Raw genomic sequence first — 22,722 nt, 5'->3', positions numbered from 1 at the left:
TTTTATGCTGTACGCGGGCCTCTCACTGCTGTGGCCTCTCCCGTTGCGGAGCACAGGCTCCGGACGCGCAGGCTCAGCGGCCACGGCTCACGGGCCCAGCCATTCCGCGGCATGCGGGATCCTCCTGGACCAGGGCACGAACTCGTGTCCCCTGCATCGGCAGGCGGACTCCCAACCACTGCACCACCAGGGAAGCCCCCTCTTTGTTCCTTTTTGCAAATATAATTAAGAGGTAGAAGCAGCATACGATTTTCAGAACAGTCAACATAAAACTGCCCTGAACTGGCTTTACACATTTGATAGTTAAAATAACATAATTGTTGACAGCACAGCTGAGGGTGATGGACATCGGTTTGCCGTGCTTATCAGTTTGCCGCTTGTGTTTGAAAACCAGTTACACAATGGCATTGCTTCAAGGGAACATTGACTTTAGACTTCAGATTTGAGTAACTTTAGTTATTAAAATCCAGTGAACAAAATCTGCTGGTTTGTAAACATGCAGTTTTGAAACATCCTCATTATTTACAGGTTTTGGAGCCAGGAATCTGTCATTTTGCTAGGACCTACAAGGCATAGTATTTTATGGAATTTATATAGGAGCATTTAGTAGCTCGAGAACTGAGCTGACGTTTTCAATGCTTTTGTATCATAAAGACAGACATATGAGAGATGTTGTAAACTGCTACTGGTAAATGAAACCAGTCACACTCAAGACAACTAAATTCAAGCAAATGAAAAATAACTTGTATTTGCTCCCTTGAGGTAGCTGGAGAGTAACAAGAGAACGAGTGCGTTAAGGGGAGTGATGAAGAGTGAGTGTAGTAATAACTTGTAACTGTCAGGAACTTTTGAAATCATCACAATGAATGTGCACTGAATAAAAGCCCATGTATTGTTTTACTCTTCACTATTGTATCTTTGCATTGTTTAACTGCTCAGCTCAGTTTAAATTGTATTGGAAATTGGTTTGTTATGGTTCACGGCATTATTTTGAAAGGGATTATAGTCATCAAATTGTAGTTCAATTCCCGCCCCCCTCCCAATTTCTAGTTACGGCTTTTTCCTTTAATGTTAAAAGAAGGGTTGAAAAACCATAACCGTTCTTGGTGGGGATGGGAGTTCTTGGAGAGGGTGTGGGGAAGATAAGAGAAACAGTTTGTGCAGGGTGCAAAGATGAATAAGGACCCTGGTTCTCAATAATTCACAGGCTTGAGGGGCAAAGGGGCAGTAGGATGTAATGAGCTTGGCTGTAAAGGCAAGTGTGGGGTTCCAGGGAGCCCAGAGCAGAGGCACTTATAGTAGCTTGGCGTTGAAGGAAGACTTTTTGTTGGAGCTGTGGCATCTGAGATTGGCCTAGAGGAGCAAGTTCAAGTCAGGTAAAGGAAGGAGAGAGAAGAATGGGGATGAAACTAGGTAAATTTGAGGGTAAGGCTGCACTTAACAGTCTGTATTTTTACTGAATTTGGAGGCTTTTTGGTGAGCCTGGTCTTGAGGAGGGTGAGGCAGACCTGGAATAGTGGCTATGGGGTGGGAGGGAGAGAGATCAGCCTGGCCGGTGATGGGGCTGTGAGGGTCCCTTCTGCTCAGATGTTTGTCTTGCAGCACCAGGCAAGTCTGTTAAGGGGCAAAAAGAGGTGCCATTGCAGTGTTGGTCCAGGCTTGGGTACAACACAGGAATTAGGAGTGAGAGTGTTCATGAAGGACTACTTCAGGACAGTCAGCCTTGATAGTAAAGGGAGTAAGTAGGGCCTGGAGATTCCAGGGAATGAATCTTGGCCCCTCTTTCATTCGACTGCTGCTTTCAGAGCTTGATTTCCTTAAGATATACTTAAAAATCTCAGTCAACACCATGGGCAGCAGCCTGTGGCAGCAGCTATCAGTAACATGATTTAAGCAAGTTACAAGTTTTTAAACCAAAATGCCAAGACTTTCAAAGGCATGACATGACAAAGCCCAGTCTTTGGGTGTATGATGCAAAGCCTGGCTTGGCAGCCAGATTCTGCCTATTGCTTGTCTTTGTAAATAAAGTTTAATTGGAGCATAGCCTTATTGTTCATCTACATATTATATGTGCCTGGCTTTTTTGCACTACAATGGGAGAGTTGAGTAGTTGTGACAGAGATTGTATGGCCCACACAAGCTAAAATATTTACTGTTTTGCCCTTTGCAGAAAAAGTTTGCCAACCCCTAATATAGAGGTACAATTATTTGCTCTTGGGGAAGGGTGCTCAAAACCTTTTTTGAGATATACATGAAATTCTGAATGTTTTTTGGAGAATGAGATTGACTATGTTGATACCTTGAAATGAAATTTGGTGATGTCAGGGACCGTCTGTAAGTAAAGAAGGTCCTGAACTTAGAAACAGAGCCACCTGTATTCTTGGGTGGCCCTAGGTGATTCCTTGGAAACAGTAATAGAAGCATAAGAATCCTAAGATCTGAAACTTTTTTTTTTTTTTGGTTGTGTTTTACTAAGGGCTGGTCCACTGATAAAGAAAGTTTTAATTAAGGAATTCCCTGGCGGTCCAGTGGTTAGAACTCCACCCTTTCACTGCCAAGGGCCTGGGTTCAATCCCTGGTCAGGGAACTGAGATCCCGCAAGCTGTGCAGCACGGCCAAAAAAAAAAAAAAAAAAAAAAGGAGAAAGCTTTAATTAGCCTTTGCTAACTGTACATTTAAAAAATAAGTCCTCTGATAAAAGAAACATGGGAGTTACTTCAGGAAGCAAACACACAAAAAGAAGACAGATAAAGAGAAAAGATGAACAGGTAGAAAAAAGCGATATAACTGTGTGGGATGATTCAGTTTGACTAAGGGACATGAAAATAAACAGATATCTGCAGGGAAAAAAGGAGGTAGAACATTTCTGGGATAGCCAATAGCCATGCTTCCACAGACCTCTGAAGACAGAGTGCATCTCTTTGTTCTGTGTGTGAGAGCTAAGAATCGGCATCAACATTTTTTACTTACACTAGTACAGTGACATTAAGTCATTCAGGCTTGTGTTCTGTGCTCTTTGGGGCTGCATTTCTAACAATACCTATCATGTATATAGTGGTGAGCCTTTTAATGATGATAATGGTTCATTAAATTGAGGTTTAAAAATGAAGTCCCACATGCTTTCCTTAAGCTGGCTGTTACCTTCTTGATAACACTGTTTTCAAGAGGCTTCTTTGCAAGATTTTCCCTTTATTGAGTGGTGACAGACACCTCTTCCCCTAAGCCTCACCTGTCTCCTCCATCGTCCAGGCTTTCTGATTTGAATACTTCATTCATATCCTAACAGGCATTGTTGTCTGCAGTGGCCCCTTTGAGATGATGTTTTCATAGTGTATCAGCAAGGTTCCTACTTCACAGTAATTTAGCCTCTTCTTTGGATGCTTTATGTCTAAGTACTTCTTTCTTCTGAATAAACCTATGGGATGGCATGGCATTGAGACTGACCGTTCCCCTTGTGTGTAACCATCTTCGGTGATAGTTTTCAACAGTTCACTGGAGGAAGGTAGCACATCTCACTGTGAGGGGAAGCTGCTTCACCCGTGATCCACAACTTGTACAGTCTCTCACTGTTCTTAAATCTCCCAGTCTTGCTTTGAAACTCAGCTCCTTCACTGAATCATGTTCCTCCCATTTGCAGCTGCCTCCAGATCACTGTAGGTGTCCACCCTCTCCTCTACCAGCCTGGTACTCAGTGGTCTCCTACACTGAGAATGACTATCAGTCCACTGCACAAGGAGTTTTTCTAGTTTTTCATATATGGTGTTGGTTTGAGTAACACGATTAAGCTTTCCAGGAGCAACACTGCTATGTTGTTAGGTATGGACATATCGCGATCATGTCTTAGGTGCTTCTCTCCCTCATTGCACACCATCACCTTCAAGCCTTTCTAATGTGTGGGCTTTTCCAGGACTCTTATGCTCACTTACCTTCTTTTCAGGCTTTTCCACATTTGCAGAAGACATTTTCACCAATAATGATTGGAAGATGATAGCAGTGATGCCCAGTACATTTAATCTGGGCACAAGGCATAATCCTTTTGGGACAAGAGCTGAGATACAACCGAACTGCCGTCTATATTATCTTACCTAGATTTGTATATAACTGAAACCATTCTGTTGGTGGATGTTCACAAGTCATTTTAGAGTGTTTTTGATTTGGACAGTGAATTTTGGGTAAAAAAATCTTATTACAGCAGGTATTTGGAAAATTAGTACAGAAAATGAAGGATACCTATATTATTTCTGTTTCTCTCACAGTAAACTCTGAGTCCAGTGATGGCAGGTATCATTTCTTAGAGACTCTCCAGCCCCAGCCCCTGTCATACAGTCTGCTTCAAATAATGCACCTAAATAATGATAGAATTGATGAGTGCATGACATTAGAAAAATAGGCTGAGGCTAGATCATGGAGTTTCCTGAGTATTTTTGGTTATCATTCTCTACATCTTGTAGAACGTTTGAGATTTTTCAGTAGGGAAGTGATAGGATCAGAATCATGCTTTAGAAAGTGTGATCAGATAAGGGTCTACCAGATGGACTGGTCATGGCAAGAGGCTTGGAAAGTGCTTTGAGTAAGGAGGAAGAGGGATGGGTCAGAGTGATCTTCAGTGTGTGTTTTTCTGAACACTAGACAGTAGTTCGGGTCTCAGCACCCATTTATATTTCTAATAATTGATTGTGAACCTCAAAGAGCTTTTGTTTATGTAGGTTGTATCTATCCTTGTTTATTGTATTGGGAAATTAAAACTGAGAATGTTTAAAAGTATTTAATTCATTAAAAATAATGTTACATTCATTATGTAGCATTATGTAATGAATGTACATTATTCATTATGTAATGAATGTACATTATTCATTATGTAATGAATGTACATTATTCATTATGTAACATTATGTAATGAATGTAATAATACATTCATTAAAAATAATGTTACATAACATTCCTATTTTTATAAAAAGTGACTGTGTTTTCCTACACACAAAGTTTAGTGAGAGGAGTGGCATTATTTTACATTTATTTTCAAGTTACTAATGTCTAGCTTAATAGAAAACCCCTCTGGATTCTTATATCTACTTTTGCATTTAATCTGTTGTAATATCATATAGCCTGCTGAAAACTCTACCTTACACTGATGCGAGAATGAGAGTGAAAAAGGAGAACAATGTCTTGGTATAATTGTGAAAATGGTTTTGATGCCACAGACCCTGATGGGATCTGGAGGTCTCACAATGGCCCCCGGACAACATTTTGAAAACCTCTGCCTTAAGATATTTAGCAAAAGATTCCTTCTCTGATCTCACTCTACATAGATGATGCAGGGATCTCCAGGCAAGGTAACAGTTTCCATTCTTGTATACTGACCTTCAGGTAACTAACTGTGTCCCTGGTATGAATCTCAGAGACCTAATCACATTACGAGACAGAGGTTCTCAAACAAGAAGTCATGGAGTTATTTGGGGAGCATGATGCCATAAATTCTGACATATAACTCAGGCAAAATTTTACAAGCAGAAAGTGGGCTTAGGATGTGAACTCAAGTCCCTGTGTCTTAAGATATATAAAATATTTTAAACTGTATTTCCAACATTTTCCTTTAATATTAATTTGCTAGCCTATTGCTTTTGTCATCCAATTATTTATTAACAGATAATTGATAGAAAATTCAAAACAGTTTGAAAAACACAGTGACAAACCTTAAGACAAAAAAATATAATGTCTTATACTGCATATTTCTCCTTGAGAGCTGGGGAAAAAAATTTTTTTTTTAAACTGTGCATGTACTGGATGGATGGGTGTGTATGGGGGTCCTCTTTCTAATTTCCCTTTTAAGTTTTCTTTATAGACTATGATTATAAATGCATAAATTTTATAGGTAAAAATTACCTTTTTGTTAATATAAATGTTAATATAAAAAATGATGGAAAGCATTATATGACAGAGAATATTGAAATCACTCGTAATCCTGGCATTCAGAGACAAGAGCTGTCAAAAAAGTTTAGTGTATATTCCCTTCCAATGTTTCTCCTCTCCTTTGTGCTCAATAATTGTATTTCTTTTAGCAGGCGTGGTATCACGGTGAACATAGTTTGGTTTTGTCTTTTCTCCCTCCCGTTTTAACACATATGAATGCTTTGCCATGATTACAGGTATTCTTCAACAGGATGATTTAACATTTTTTTTAATCTCTTATTTTTATTGGTAGAATGTTTTTCTTGGACAGGGGAAAGCTGATTAATCTAAGGTGGAGAGGGACCCTAGGGGCTGCAGAGGCAGGAAGGGTATGACAGTTATTAGTCTTGCCTGGGTCAATGTGAGGCTGGGCCACAATGCACAGTGGGATGGGCAGATCATTGCTAACCGATGAGAGTGGTACTTTGCCACTGACACTGCCTCATTTCCTTCCTTTTCTCCACAGCCTCTTGAAATAGAAGGCTGTATTAAACAGCACAGAATATTTGACCTATTTACTTATATAGTCAAGGTCTGCCATGCCTAGCTGTGACTTTCAGGAAAGCTCTGTCTTTGCCGTAGACAGAGGCAAGAGGTTCTTTGTCAAGAACCCCTTTATAAGAAATATGTTGGCTGAAGCATAGGAATCTTTTCATACCAAAATTGTAGTCTTACTGGCATTTAGCCTTATGGATGACTTTTTATCTTCCTGCACTGGGGTAGCTTAAATACCTTCATCCACCAGATGGTGCTCTTGGACAACAAATTTTTCTGAGGCTGAGCATTTCCAAAATGAGGTAAAACATTTAAACTGTTGAGTCACCAGAGTTCCTTTACATTTTGTATTTTTATCATGTTAGGGTATCATTTATCCTGAAATAAGAAATAATTTTAAGCCAGAACACTAACTGTATGTGTAATTTTCATATCCAAGGGAAAATATCATCATTCTAGACATGTCTTAATGCTGAGACAGCTGTTGGCTTGGTATTGTGACTTTTAGATTTTACTTCTGTGAAATGAGGCTTCTAGTTAATCAAAAGTCATTACCTGCCAGCATGTTGTGGCTGATCTTTAGTAAATGAAGTCTTAGCCTCATGATCTCAAGTTATGCTATCCAGACAGGGGAGGTGATGGTAGCTCTATTCACTTGGCACATTGCATCTAGAATGTTTCAGCAGTTCTGGAAGCTGTATTTTCAGAGGGGTATTGCTAGGGAATTGTCGATAGAAGAGAGTTAAGCCCAGTTGCAGGCTGACCTCAGAGTACATGGCTACTGCCCTCAAGTATCTATCTTGCACATCATAGGGTTAGGTGGGATCACTGTGGGGAAAATCAGTATTGTCTCTGGAAGTACTAAATTGATAAACACATATGAGTCCCATGCTGAGTAGTTTGTGAGGGTGTGAGAAGTGTTAGGGATACCAGGTGTTTGCCAGTGGAGTGTGCTAACTTGGTAGCTGGAGAGTTGTGAAAGGTTTCCCTAAGGGATAAATAACACATACAGGGCAGACTAGGTGCCCCGTGGGTGCTGTGAATACTATGTACCATAGGCATGGAGAAGGGTAGGCATGGAAAGAGGTTATGCTTCTTGGGAACTGGCACAATCCCTGAGATTGTGGTGAGAATTCAGGGCATCTGTGGGCATCAGGCATGTGAACTCTCTTAGTGAGGACGCTAAGAGAGTTCTGGAGGTACTGAATGATCACTATGCCTAGAAGGGCAGATATCCCTGGGAAAGTGTTAGGGAAACAGAAGTGGGAATTACTGAAGGGGAAAGAAAATGAAAGGCAGAGGTGAAAAGCCAGAGTTCTAGTGCTGAATTTGGTTGGTGATCATCAAAGCATTGATTATTTCACCTGGAAAGAGTCTTGGACATCATGATGTAGCCAACACATTTATAGATGAGGAACTTCAGACCAAAATGTTAGGGTTTATCCAAGATGACACCCAGTGACAGAGCTGGGAGATCCCTTTTCCCATTCTCTTTCTACTATTATATTTTTAATTTTATTTTTATAAATTTATTTATTTATTTATTTTTGGCTGCATTAGGTCTTTGTTGCTGCATGCAGGCTTTCTCTGGTTGTGGCGAGCGGGGGCTAATCTTCGTTGTGGCACGCGGGCTTCTCATTGTGGTGGCTTCTTGTTGCGGAGCATGGGCTCTAGGCTTGTGGGCTTCAGTAGTTGTGGCATGCGGGCTCAGTAGTTGTGGCTCGCGGGCTCTAGAACGCAGGCTCAGTAGTTGTGGCACACGGGCTTAGTTGCTCTGCGGCATGTGAGATCTTTCTGTACCAGGGCTCGAACCCGTGTCCCCTGTGTTGGCAGGCAGATTCTTAACCACTGCGCCACCAGGAAAGTCCCTCTTTCTACTATTTTAGATTGTCACCAGAATGGATAATTAGAACTTTGAACTACACTGTGTGCTCTCTATCTCTTCCTCTCTTGGATTAGTGTCTGCCAGGGTCTTCATGGGATGCTTAGTGTCTTCAGAAGCAAAAGTTTCTTCTGTTCCCATTGCAGCTGACCTTGCCCGCAGGTTTACAAAAGGACTTTGATAAAGCATGTTTACTTGAAGCCCTTCCTACTTCGGGCTGTCCCCATTTTAAAAAAAAGGATGATGAAGATCATCTAGATTTCATCTTTACTATGATTTTTTACAGACATGGAAACTGATTTTTTTTTTTAAGGAGGAAATTTATAAATAGAGTAGAAAGATTCAAATAATTCTGTTGTCAGAAAGGAAGTATTGATCCACACCCTTCTTCTTCTAGAATCTATTTTAGAAATGATTAGAAATATGGATCGATGTCTGTGTGCCAAAATCATTTTCCAGTGTTTTTTTTAAAAATATTATGACAAAGAATGTAAAACAACCTATATGTCACAAAGGAAAATAATGATGCAAATTGTTACAGATAAGAAGGTGATATATATAATAAAATAAATGTTAGGAAAATGTTCACAATCCAATAGTAAGTGAATAAACCAAGGTAACTATGTATAGCTGTATCTCCAAGATCTTGAATGCCCACACAGGATTTCCAGTATTGTATACAATTTCCCTCATAAATCATCCACTTGACTATGGGAAGAGAGCAGCAGGTCTGGCTGAGATGGAGAGGTTGGGGAGCTGCTCCCACACGCCAGTGTCCTAGCATCCATTCCTCAAAATAAGTCACCACCTGTCAGTGGGCTTTTGGGGTCACTGGAACAGAGTTAGAGCCATGAATTCCTGGAGTGTGATTCTAAATATGTTCTAACTTAAAAAGAATTTTTTAAAGAGAAAGATATCACTAAAATGATAAAATGATCTTCTTATTTGCAGGTTTATACATTTGATTTTTTTAAAACTTATGTTCCAAATGTTGTAAATGAGAAAATATAGAATATTAATTCAGGAAAATTATTAGTTTTTTGTTTTTTATTGAAGGAAAAATGTTGAGCCTGTGTATATGATCCAGAATTTTTCGCTGTGAGGAATGAAAATGAGACCATTGGAAATACCTTAAGTTGTTTCTCTTCATAAAGAATAAAAGGGTATTATTTGAGCCCTCTGCCAGGTGTTATTCAAGTGTGTTAAATCTAAAATTGCTTTAAGTGAGAGGTAGCATTGAGGAAGAAATGAAGCAAGGTGGAAAAAACAAATAACTAGATAGAGTCCTATAAAGGAACAGGGAGAAAGAGGTACCTTTTTTTCTAAATTGAATTTTCCTGGCATTAGTAGTTGTAAAGAGGCTCAAGCCCAGCCCATACTTTGGTACCATTCAAAAGCTAAGTGGCTTCTACTTTTTCCTTAGTAGAATCACATTAGCGTCATGGACTCTGATATATTACTTTCTTACTTAAAACCATTAGGGAATGGGGGAAGTGGGGACCTATGGATTTGGCTACTAAGGAGGAAATGTATTAGACATTATTTTGCTGTCAGTAGTAGAGACCTTAAAATAAATGGCTGAAACAAATTGTTTAGTTTTCATGTAAAAATTTGAGGCAGGTAGTCCAGGGCCATGTTGGTTCCATGATGTTGTCGTAGACCTGTACTCCTAGAAATTTCTTCTGCCATCTTCATGATGAGATTCTTACCCTTGTGCTCTTGTGGTAGCTGCTGATCGTGTCTGAATGTCTGGTAGAGGGAAGGAGGGCAAAGGAGTTGTGTCTGCGGGAGTCAGCCCCTTCAAAGCTTTCTCCTGGAAGCCCTGCCCAGTGATGTCCAGTTACGTTTCATTAGCCAGAACCATACATATCCAGCTGCAGCTACTTTGTTCTTTCGATTGAATGGGGTTCTATTGGTAAAGAAGGTGAAAGTAGATACTGAGTACTTAGGCAATCTCTGTTATAAAAGTTTATTAACAAACACAGTGATTTTAAAGTACTGTTTTACACTGCAGTATAATACACCTTAAAGAGTTGAATGAGACAAGGGGCTTAATAGTCTAGAAAATATGAATACATTAGTAAAGATTGTTGTGTTTAATTTCCTGTATTTAAAAATAACTTGTCAGGGCTTCCCTGGTGGCGCAGTGGGGTTGAGAGTCCGCCTGCTGATGCAGGGGACACGGGTTCGTGCCCCGGTCCGGGAAGATCCCACATGCCGCGTAGCGGCTGGGCCCGTGAGCCGTGGCCGCTGAGCCTGCGCATCCGGAGCCTGTGCTCTGCAATGGGAGAGGCCACAACAGTGAGAGGCCTGTGTACAGCAAAAAAATAAAAAATAAAAAACTAACTTGTCAGGGTCTGGATATGGGATTTTACTATTTTATTAAATGTTGAGATAATTGATCCTCTTTAAAGAACAATAGGGCTTTTATGGTTCAGATTCCTTTTAGGATTTTCTGCAAGGGCCATGTGTAGATGTGTAAAATAAAGTTAACAATTCTGTTTATTATTTAAGTAAGGTTGTTTTTTTTTTAATAGAAAGCATGTCTGTGAGTGAATCCATGAATCCTGCTCTTGGCCCAAGGCAGTTTTTTAAAATCATCTTTTTGATTGGTAGCACTTAAAAGAAAGAAAAGTAGCAAACATAATAACCAAATTATTGACTTTCCCTTCCAGTCATTGGGGGGATACAGGGAAGTTTTTCCCTCCTTGATTATATAAAAGTTTAGAATTGACTTTCTGGCTCATTGTTTGGCCAGTGAGGCTTCAGACACAGTAGTGTCAGCTCTGGTTAGAGTTTTCCATTCTCACCCTTCCCGGCTCCACAGTTATGAGCTGGGAGATCTTGGGCAAGTTATCTTACTTCTCCTGGGGCAGTTCTCTCATCTATAAAATGGCATTGATAATAGATGATAGTTTTATTTATTCATCTCATAAGATTAAATGAGATGAATAAATAAAACACCTAGGATAGGGCCTGCTCCATAGTATGTACTGAATAATAGCTGCTACTGGTGGCAATGTTAAAGCAAAATGGGACAGAAATCCTGAGGCTGTGATGAGATGTTCAGTAATTGACTCCGACCAAGAGAATCATGAAGAATTCTATTCTGCAATAGTCATTTACTTATAAGTCCAACCTGCATTCCAGCAGTTTATACTTTCTGCCGTTTGTCAAAGTCTGTCACGTCAGAGCCATGAAGGATGTTTGTTTAGGGGTTACTAAAGAAAATGCGCCTGCTATTTTCATGAAATACACCGCTCTCTTCGTGTCAGTGAGACAAGGTGCCAGGGCAGAAATGGTGCCGTGAGGTATGACTCAGGAGATGTTCTCTTTTTCATGACTTTTGCTTTATCATATTTTTGGAATGTAATAATCTGATTTTATATGTGCAACTTATGCTTTAAAGCACAGTGGTACACTGACTACCCCAGACCCACCATGCAGTCCCACAGCTAGAGCGTCAATAATACTGCTCATGGGGAATTCCCTGGCAGTCCAGTGCTTAGGTCTCCATGCTTCCACTGCAGGGGGCACGGGTTAAATCCCCGATCGGGGAACTAAGATCCCGCATGCCATGTGGCAGGGCCCCCCAAAGAAAAAAAACAAAAAGAAACAATACTGCTCATGGGATGCTCTTTCTACAGTCCTTCCCTGCTACCCCACCCCATCACCCAGGGGTGGCCTGAACTTTGTGTTTGATTTCTTGCCTTAAAAAAAAAGTTTTCTCAAACAAATTTTGTTGTTGTTGTTGAAGTATGGTTGATTTACAATGTTGTGTTTTATATATATATATATATATCCTTTTTCAGATTCTTTTCCATTGTAGGTTATTACAAGATATTGAATATAGTTCCCTGTGCTATACAGTAGAGCCTTGTTGGTTATCCACTTTCTATGTAGTAGTGTGTATCTCTTAATCCCTAATTCTCAATTTATCTCCCTCCTCCTTCCCCTTTGGTAACCATAAGTTTGTTTTCTATGTCTGTGAGTCTGTTTCTGCACAGACACATTTTTTTAAAAAAATAAATTTATTTAATTAAGTTATTTGTTTTTGGCTGCATTGGGTCTTTGTTGCTGCGTGTGTGCTTTCTCTAGTTGTGGCAAGTGGGGGCTACTCTTCGTTGTGGTGCATGGGCTTCTCACTGCAGTGGCTTCTCTTGTTGCAGAGCATGAGCTCTAGGTGCGCGGGCTCCAGTAGTTGTGTCATGGTGGGCTCTATAGTTGTGGCTTGCGGGCTCTAGAGCGCAGGCTCAGTAGTTGTGGCACACGGGCTTAGTTGCTCCGCGGCATGGGGGATCTTCCCTGACCAGGGCTTGAACCCTTGTTCCCTGCATCAGCAGGCGGATTCTTAACCACTGCGCCACCAGGGAAGCCCACAAACACATATTTTTAAACAATATATTTAGTTTGGCTTATTTTTGACCTTATTAAAAGTAGTATCACTTTATGTAGTCTTCCGAGACTATACAAAACACTAGGTTTTCTGAGTTTATCCATATTATTGTGTGAGCTATTGTTCAGTCATTTCCATTGCTGTATAACATTCCATTATGTGCATATACATTTTATTTTTTATTATCCTGTCAGGGGATATTTTCTTTTTAAAATGAATATTGCTGCTATGAACACATCCCTGTATATGATTTTTGGTGCACTGTATACAAGTTCTGTAAAGCACTTATGTAAGAATGGAAGTGCTGCCTCCCTGAGTGTTCAACTTTGTCAGATACTGTTACCTTGTTTCTCAAAGACCTTGTACCAATTTACCCTCCCCTAGCACTATATAATCATTTTTAAGACAGGTTTACTGAGGTATAATTTACATACCACAAAATTCACTGATGTTAACGTATAATTCAATGATTTTTGTGTAACCATCACCACCAACCAGTCTTAGAACACTTCTCTCACCTCCAAAAGTTTCCTCATTGCTGACATATATCCTCTTCAGCACTTAATATCGTTCATCTTATTACTTATTGTCAATCTTGTGGCTTTTAAATATCTAGTGTGAATTTCTCTGACTACAAATGATGTAGAATAGCTTTTCATATCTTTTTTTTTTAACTTTTAAATTTATTTTATTTTATTTTTTTATTTTTGGCTGTGTTGGGTCTCCGATGCTGTGTGCGGGCTTCCTCTAGTTGTGGTGAGCCAGGGCTACTCTTCATTGCAGCGTGCGAGCTTCTCATTGTCGTGGCTTCTCTTGTTGCAGAGCATGGGCTCTAGGCGCGCAGGCTTCAGTAGTTGTGGCACATGGGCTCAGTAGTTGTGGCTTGCGGGCTCTAGAGCTCAGGCTCAGTAGTTGTGGCACATGGGCTTAGTTGCTCCGCAGCATGTGGGATCTTCCCGGGCCAGGGCTCGAACCCGTGTCCCTTGCATTAGCAGGGAGATTCTTAACCACTGTGCCACCAGGGAAGCCCCAGCTTTTCATACCTTTGTTGGCCATTTGTGATTTCTCTTTTTTCCTCTGCCTATTTTTCTATTAGATTGTTTGACTTTTCCTTATTATTTGGAATTTTTTATGTTTTCTGGATACCCAAACTACGCCATGTTGTTGAATTACATTTGTTGAATTATTTGCTTCAATAGTGGCTTGTTCTTTCCAAAACTTTTTTGTTTCTTCTATTTTCAGTGTCTTTGTGTGTGTGTGATAACAGGTCAGTTTTAATTCTAGCACCTGAAGCTATACAGGGGTACACCTTATCAGCTTCATGGGACTGTTGTACACATTCTGTAAAGTGACAACTGTGCAATGCCACTTAGCATCTCAGAATCAGGAATATAATTTTGAACTATTTAAACACAGTCCATGGAGTTAAAAACAAAATCAGAAGCCATCTACAGTTATATAATTGTCAATTAAATGCTATATACCTAATACTCGATATAATAGTCAAAATCTAGCAGGGAATATTGAAAGCGATTTTAGATTTTCATCCTATCATACTCTGTTGGGAATGTTTCTTGAGTAGGTATGTGACTTGCCAAAGATGGGACAACCAAGACCAGAACAAGTAAAGTTCTACCATGGTTTCTGTAGTGTTCACTTATTTTCTTTGTCAGTTTTAAAAGTGAACAGCGAGAATTAAATACTTGACTTTACATATATACAGGTATGTTGTAAAAATATATTTGTTTACAAGCATGTAAAAATACTTGGTAACTAGTTTGATAAGAAAATAATGTGCAAAGGTATATAGCAAAAACATGAATCGTCTGTGACCCTGCAAAATCAATTCCATATTTTATATTACATCAAACAGAAACAGTTTTAGTTTTAAAAGGAAGATGGACAGAAATTATTATTTTTACACAGAACATGGCTGTGAAAAGAGTTAAATTAGAAAGATAAGAATATTGGAATGCCAGAATGAGCCCAAATATTTGTCCACATAGAATATTATTGTCTTCAAGAGTAGGAGTAATAATGAAGGCTTTATAAGCAGTTTTTAATCAATAAATGTAATTGGCATTTTGATGTTTTGGTAACTGTAAAACAAAAGCTGTAGCATCACTGAAGGTCTGAGAAGTCTGTTTTGTAGCTTCAACTCAGTGTATTTAAGATTAACTAAAGTTGACATCAAAATTTTTAGAGATGGACTTATTTACAGTGTCTTTTAATGAACAGATTTTAATTTTAATGTAATTGGTTTCATCAGTCTTCTCTTTTAGTGACTTTATTTATCAATAATTTTGTATTTTTCTCTCTCCTGGGACTCTGAATACATGAACCTTAGACATTCTGTCCTAAGCATGCTTAACTTTACCTTTCAGATATTCCTTCCCATCTTTCTGTACTGCATGCACTGAGTGTTCATGTCTTAAATTTTATACTTCTCTTGTTTAATCCTTTCAATGAGTTTTAGTTTAATAATGATATCTTTCTTTTTTTTTTTTTTTTTTTTTTTTTAATAAAAACATACTCAAGGGCTACTTTTTTTTTTTGCGGTACGCGGGCCTCTCACTGTTGTGGCGTCTCCCATTGCAGAGCACAGGCTCCGGATGCGCAGGCTCAGCAGCCATGGCTCACGGGCCCAGCCGCTGCCTGGCATCTGGGATCTTCCCGGACCGGGGCACGAATCCACGTCCCCTGCATCGGCAGGCGGACTCTCAACCACTGCGCCACCAGGGAAGACCGATATCTTTCATTTCTAGAAGTCCACCTCTCCCCCCAAATCTGACTGGTCATTCCAAATAGTTTATTTTACTTTCTTGTCTTTGTGATTCCATTTTTTATTTCTGTAAACATTTCACATTCTTTAGTGTCTGAAAATTCTGATATCAACAGTCCTTGGGGTGGTGGAGGGTCAGTTGTTTTTGCTAGCTTTCTGCAGTGAGGTCTTGACTCCCTGTACTCATAGTGATCTTTGGTTGTATTCTCTGGCTTGATCTTAATTTGTGGAGAATTTACAAGTTTAAGTGAAGGATGCTTTTCTCCCAAGAGGAGTGGAGTTGCTTTTGCCTGGAACCAGGGATACCATTAACCTCAAAGCCTCAGTGGTCCAGAATCAAGGCAGGAGTCCCAAGCTGTCTGCAATCTTTTATTTGCCTGGGCATTTCCCCCCTTTTCTTCTCTGCCCTCCTTCTTGTCGTACTCATATTTACCTTTTTAAGGTGAACAGTCTTTTTATATGGTACTTTTTGTTGCAGAATTTTTTTGTTACTTCAGAACTTGCTCTACGTTGGTTATTGTCTAGACTTTCAGAAAGAAAAGAAAGCACTGCTGTAAAATTGTAGGTATTTTGGTGTGTAAAAATGCAAAAAGGAAAAGAGGTTTGTTTTAAAAGTAGAAAGTTTAGAGAATGTGATATTTTCATGGAAAGGAAGAAACAAAAGGAGCTATCACATCACACATTGTAATTAACTTTAAAGCAAATTGAATTTCACATGGGTCTAATTTTATTCTTACTGTGTAAAGATCCTAACGAAATCCTCTATTTTAAAATGTGACCAGAGCTTTCATTTTAGTTATTGAAAGGTGCAATTTTCACACATTACTGTGCAAAATGGATTGAATTTTGAAGTCTTTAAAACTAACCAAGTTTTATTTTTCTTTCTTCATTTGCATTACCTTTGAAACTTCAAGGGCTTGTTACAGGTATATGAATTGGTGGCAGTAATTTACATTAGCCTAGCTTTAAAGTAAGTGGAAATTGGGTGGATAGTCTTTTGTTTGGATCACAGTACACAGTAGGTGTTGGCTGGACTGCATTAAGGGTCATAGAAAGTGATGGTTAGAGCCAAATGAGGAAAGCATAATCTTTTAAAAAATACTAAATAAAAGTACCTGAAAACTTTAGTTAGAATCTTTAATAATTTCTTTTAGTATTTTCTCAGAGTTTTACAGTACCTAGGAGGTGGATCTTCTTCTTTAAATAATTGGATTTTCTAATGAAATGATGTTTTTCCCCATAAATTTATAGATTTCAGAAATTATTGCTGGTCACTTTGAGTCCAGCTTAGAGCTGGGCGTGTGGCAGTGAAGCTGTAGAGAGATGGAGGCTCAGAGCACTGTTTGGGAAGAGCCCAGTGGGGATAACGTTGAAGGTGCTGCGGCTGATGGCAGGAGTCGGGGCAGAGGGCGGGTGGGCAGGGGAGGAGAAACATGTGGGCTGGATATTGACATTGTTGAGGAAAGGTAGTAATGTCTTCCGTAAACAAGGTCCCGTGGTCAAATCACATCCGGGAAAAGTGGAGTTAAGCAAAGTGAATCAGGCTTCCTTGTAGCATGGCCTCTCAGAACCTTCGGAGTGCCTGTTGGCACCGTAACTTTGTAAGAGGAGGAGAAAAGGACGCCAGGGCTTTTTGACCACAGCCTCTCGTAGAGTAGTGGTCCTCAGAGGGTTATTTTGGGAAGAATTGGTTTGCTATGAGTTTTGCGTTATTTCTCTGTGTTAGGTGGGAACGACTCCTTCTTGGTACGTGTTCTAATGTGGCATGTTGCTGCCCTCTCCGCCTGCAGTCTCGCAGTGGCTGAGCGCGGTCACTCAAGAGGGAATCCCGGATGCTCATAGTCCCGGGAAGAAGGTGCTCCTGGCCTGGATGTGGGCTGTGTTCAGGGACCCAGGCCCAGAGCTCAAGGGCGTGAGCTCAAACTTGGCACAGTCTTTCTGCATAGGTTTATAGATGCATCGTTCATGCTGATGCCAGTTTGGGGGTGCTTACTTCCTCTGTGAAGAGTCCGAAGTCCAAAGCCTGGTCTTCAAGCAGCTCCTGAGTGCCTATGGTAATGAAAATTTAGGAGTTCTTTCAAATTGCCATCTGATTCTTGATAGGCTGATGATACAGAGATTGAAAGGAAAGATCCTTGATAAACTTCTGTCTTACACATATGTGTACAAATTATGGTCCAATGGTGAATTATTTCAGAAAACCAGGCAGATACAGGGTAAATAGACAAACAGGGCAGGGCAGGCTTAGAATGCACTGGGTTATCGGGGTGAAGGGAGGGGTGGGACCAGGGAGGAAATGTCTGCCCAGTGGAGGTCAGGTGAGTTACAGATATTGCTCAAGCACCTGCTGGACATTGTGTAGAAGGGCTTTATGTGAAGGGATAGAATCTGGGAAGAGGCACTTGTCTCTGAACTTGGGCTGGTGTGCAGACTTTTCTGCCGAGACTTGACAGCTTTAAGCTTTGAACGGTTTGGCAAATTTCGACCTGTCATTGTGGGGCTGGTTTGTAGCTGGGGTCTTTCTGGAGGCTACTTTTACACTAAATTCTATCACCAACTCCCAAGGGAAGCAGCTTTTCTTACAGGCTTTGCCAGTGTTTGTGTAGGGCGGCTGTATGCCTGGGTGGGAAGAATGTAGCAGTTTTATATGTTTGCCTGTCCTAAATTTTAGTTCCTTGGATCTTTGCTGATAATTGATGCTGAGAGAAAAGGATGATATGCTGTATTTAACATGGTCAGAACTGGAAGTGTAGAGTTTATAAGTGAAAGCCTAGAGTCAGGTAGATTTAGGTTTATCTCTGCCTCCCACTATTCTAGGAGCACTGGTTTTTTTCCATTTGTTCATTTGGGTATAATGTTACCTGTGTTACAGAATTGTTTTGGATAGATGTAGTGTATATGTATGTGTAGAGTAGTGAGGTAAACTGTGGTGTCACACTTCTCCTAAATGACAAATGAGGTGTACTCCTTGTCTGAATCTCTGAAGGAGACCTGGTGCTCTTCAGAGTTTGAGTAGAACCTGTCCTTGGAGGCAGCTAGCCAGTTCAGTCAATAGTAGAGAGCAGAAATTGGAGAAGGAATTTGGAAATAGTAAGATTTATTCTCAGCCTCTGTTATACCAGTTATTCTTAATATTTTAATAACCTCTTTTATTAAAATTATATTACTTTTGTATATTTGTTTGTTTTTTGTTTTTGTTTGTTTGTTTGCGGAACGCGGGCCTCTCACTGTTGTGGCCTCTCCCGTTGCGGAGCAACAGGCTCCGGACGCGCAGGCTCAGCGGCCATGGCTCACGGGCGTAGCCGCTCCGTGGCATGTGGGATCTTCCCGGACCAGGGCATGAACCCGTGTCCCCTGCATCGGCAGGCGGGCCCTCAACCACTGCGCCACCAGGGAAGCCCTGACTTTTTATTTTAGCAAAAGAAATTAAGTTTAAACATCATGGCAACCTTGGCCTTGTGCAAAAGAAACTGCTGCAGACATATTATTTGCCCATTAATGGGGAGAATTTCAATAGTAAGTTTCATAGGACTTTATTATCACTTATCATGTCTTTGGCTTTTGTTTCGGTAGAGGCTTTCCAGTAAGATTTACTAGAGAATAGTGGAGACATTTATTTAATCAGTTCTAAGCCATAGTAAATTTTATTTTTCCAAAGGTTTTGTGTCCTTCAGCCTATTCAGTACTCTGAACAGCTCTGGGAGGGTACTGTAGCCCTCAGGCTTTCACGAAGAAAGACTAGAAGCTCAGAAAATCTCGGTGACTTTTGTCCTGGGCAGTGGCAGAGCCGGAGCCATAATCTGGGTCTTTTTGCCATCACTCATTCTTCTCTTTGCTCATCCCTTTAGACCCACAGGTCTAGGCATGTCAAGGGATTCGGCCTCAGTTATTTCTGAAAGATAATATCAGTCAGAAACAAAGATAAGACTTCTCCAAATGCAGCAATTTCAGAGGGATGGTTTGTTCCTAAATTTGCAAGCTCATTCAGTTTAAAAATCATTCCTATAATATGGTACTCATTTATTACTTCATATTCATTGCCTCAGAAATGACTTTTAAATAGGACTGTATTATTAGAGTGGTTGGACTGAAGTCTGATTCGACTAGAGTTAAGAGATTGTATCACTATAAATAGAGTGAGATAAAATATTTTACATGATTTGATTGAACTTTTATGAGGTCTTGTAAGTTGGAACCTAGGATCTTCTCTAAAAGGATACTTACTTTGAACAGTTTCCAAATAGCAAACTTCCTACTGTGGGGTTTAAGTTGTAGATAGAGCGGCTACCTTGGGGAATTTGGGAATTAAATTATTTCCCCTGGCACTTTCAATTATATTACCTGAGGCAGAACTTCATTCACTGCCCCATCAACAATTTTCCTGACCCAAAAGCTCAAGGAGGTAAGATCAGGACACTGATTATATTGTCATCTAAAGACCAGAATGAAAACAGAACAGCCCTGAAAGTTTTTAGTGCATAAGGGAACTATTAGACATGGTTGTCTGTGAGGCCGTTGGCATAGTTATTGGAGAAGGCCTTTTGGGTATATACATAAATAAATTTAATGTCCCTCTTTAATAGCACCATGAAGAGGTTGAACTAGTTTTAAAGACATTGCCATTTCCTCATGATTGCGTAAAAATGGACCTGGTCTCTGATATTTAGAATTTGATTATTAGAAAAGTATATGGGAAAAATACATAGTTGGTAAAAATGGTAAGCAGTTGTGAATTACAGTGAATTAATAAGAGATTGGTAAGTTTTAATAAAACTGGAATCTTTTCCTGCCACTTTAACTTTTATATCAGTGACTCAAACTTTTCTGTCTCTTTCTATCACCAGCCATGTTGGGTTACTGTTATAAAACTACATTATTCCAGCAATTTTGCCAGAGTTTGGATAAGTATTTTTAGCAGTTATTCTTTGTTTAAAATTTCCCATCAACATAAGAGGCTAATATTTAGTTGAAGAAGCAGTAAAAGCATAATGATCTGTGGCTTAGAATATGGGGCTGAGAATTTTCCCAATAATTAGAGTTGAATTTTCAGGAAATGATGTTATCACATGCCAAAATTGAAATGGGTGGGGATGAGAGAGGGATGACAGAAGATATATTTTGTTAGTGGTATCTTGAGATGATGTCTGATGTTTAATATGACTTCTTAAGTAATGTACAAATAAACAAGCAAGCTAAAAACCAGGAAACCCCCAAAACTAAATGGTGTGCCAATGATGGAAAGCATGCTCCAGATCATATGCTTTGAATCAATGATTTTTCTTACTAACAGCAAATGGGGAGTGGGGCCTTAATTCTCTGTCGTTTGGTACAATTTTATACTAATGTTTATATAGAGCCACATTACGTTGGTAGTAATCTTGGATAATTAATCATGGATCTGTATAAATATGTGTGTGTGTGTGTGTGTGTGTGTGTGTGTGTGTGTGTGCACGTGCATGCCTTGGATAATTGTTGCTTTATTTTTTATTTCTAAGTGAATTAAAATACACAGTATAATAATTTTGGCAGATGATGTTTTGAGCAGTAAATGTTATCTTTATGAGTTTATTAATGTTTGCTTTTTTTTTTTCCTCTCTCCCCTGATTCTAGGGTGTGGATGAATGGAACATAGCTCACCTAAACACGGTCTTGGATGTGGTTGAGGAAGAGTGTGGTATTTCTATTGAGGGTGTAAATACTCCTTATCTCTATTTTGGCATGTGGAAAACCACATTTGCATGGCACACCGAGGATATGGACCTCTACAGCATTAATTACCTCCACTTTGGAGAGCCCAAGTCTTGGTAAGTTACATGTTTAATATTCATTTGCTTTGGAGTTTTGAAATTTGGGCAATATGAACCCATTGAAGATGAATTTTTTCCCTTTATCTGGTGGATTCAGATTTATATGAGCTGTAAGAAAGTTTTTTTGACTGTAACAATTAATTATTACAGAGTCTTCCACTCTGCCTAGGGATTTGCTCAAAACCATAAAGCTAATGGTGACTTGTATATCTAAAATTGCCTGTAGACCACTTTTATGGGCCATGGATTGATAGGTATTTAGTCTCGAAGAATTTGTTTGGGACTTCCCTGGTGGCGCAGTGGTTAAGAATCTGCCTGCCAGTGCAGGGGACACAGGTTCAAGCCGTGGTCCGGGAAGATCCCCCATGCCGCGGAGCAACTAAGCCCATGTGCCACAACTACTGAGCCTGCACTCTCGAGCCCATGAGCCACAATTACTGAGCCTGCGCGCCACAACTACTGAAGCCCATGCACTGCAAGGAAGGGTAGCCCCTGCTCACCGCAGCTAGAGAAAGCCTGTGTGCAGCAATGAAGACCCAATGCAGCCCAAAATAAATAATAAATAAAATAAATAAATTAAAAAAAAAAAGAATTTGTTTGGCATCTTTACTTCTCTGAGATTTGCTGGAAAGTATGCGGGCAGCAGTTAGGAGTGAAAATCGACTTCCTGGATGTAGAGTATCAAGTAATCCTAATGATTTTCTGGTCTCGTCCCCTCTGAATAAATGACAAGTTCCATTTAGTATGTGGTGGCTAGAGGGAGAGGAGGGATGAATCAGGAGGCCTTTTATCACTCTTTGTATGATGGATGTGGGGAAAAGAATAAGGTAATGTGAATATGTGTTCTTAACTTGGAAGTTCCTGTGTTTGTGAGCCTCTTTCCTCATCTTTCTGAGCAACGATTTTAAGATTTATTGCTCTGTAGAATGCATCATATGTAATGCATCAAATAATTACACATTTGTAATTATTAGTCTGTCAATCACCCTGGAGTCCTTTGTGGTCAGCCAGTTTCACGTTTGAACTTGTTTTTGTGGGTTTTAGTCTTAAGGGAGTTTCAATATCAGTTGTATTTTGTAAAGTACACATACACGCAGAATAATTCAGAGACAGAAGCGTATGAAATATCTACTTGGCAAGCCAGGAAATACAATGTTTCTGCTGGTATTCTGCTGGAACAGGATGGGATGCTCTTCAGGTGCTTGTGTTAGCCCAGTAGATTTCTTGCCTCCAGTTTAAAGATAATGGCCTCTTTTCAAGTTCTCCTGCTGATCAGGTGTTGAGTACAGTGTATAATTTCTATCCCCATCTTGCCATTAGTTGCCCTTGAGGTTTTATCATTTGGCAAAGTGTGAAGTTGTAAGCTTTCTCCAGCAAATTCAAATATAGCAAAAGTTCATAATCAAATATG

General features: G+C 39.8%; 1 protein-coding gene across 2 annotated transcripts in view; it reads left to right on the top strand.

Moving 5' to 3' along the window:
* The window catches only part of KDM4C (lysine demethylase 4C), a 360,821-nt gene that overhangs the window by 23,122 nt on the left and 314,977 nt on the right, over positions 1-22,722 (top strand). For both annotated transcript variants that reach the window (XM_007451455.1, XM_007451456.1), the window contains exon 4: positions 21,115-21,308. In XM_007451455.1, coding sequence (XP_007451517.1) covers positions 21,115-21,308 — 194 coding nt within the window. The remainder of the gene's footprint in view (positions 1-21,114; positions 21,309-22,722) is intronic.

This window comes from Lipotes vexillifer, unplaced genomic scaffold, assembly GCF_000442215.2.
Source record: "Lipotes vexillifer unplaced genomic scaffold, Lipotes_vexillifer_v1.1 scaffold260, whole genome shotgun sequence".
In the NCBI taxonomy this organism is placed as follows: domain Eukaryota; kingdom Metazoa; phylum Chordata; class Mammalia; order Artiodactyla; family Lipotidae; genus Lipotes; species Lipotes vexillifer.
Note: the sequence above shows the minus strand (reverse complement) of the source record. Positions and strands in the feature narration are given on the sequence as shown.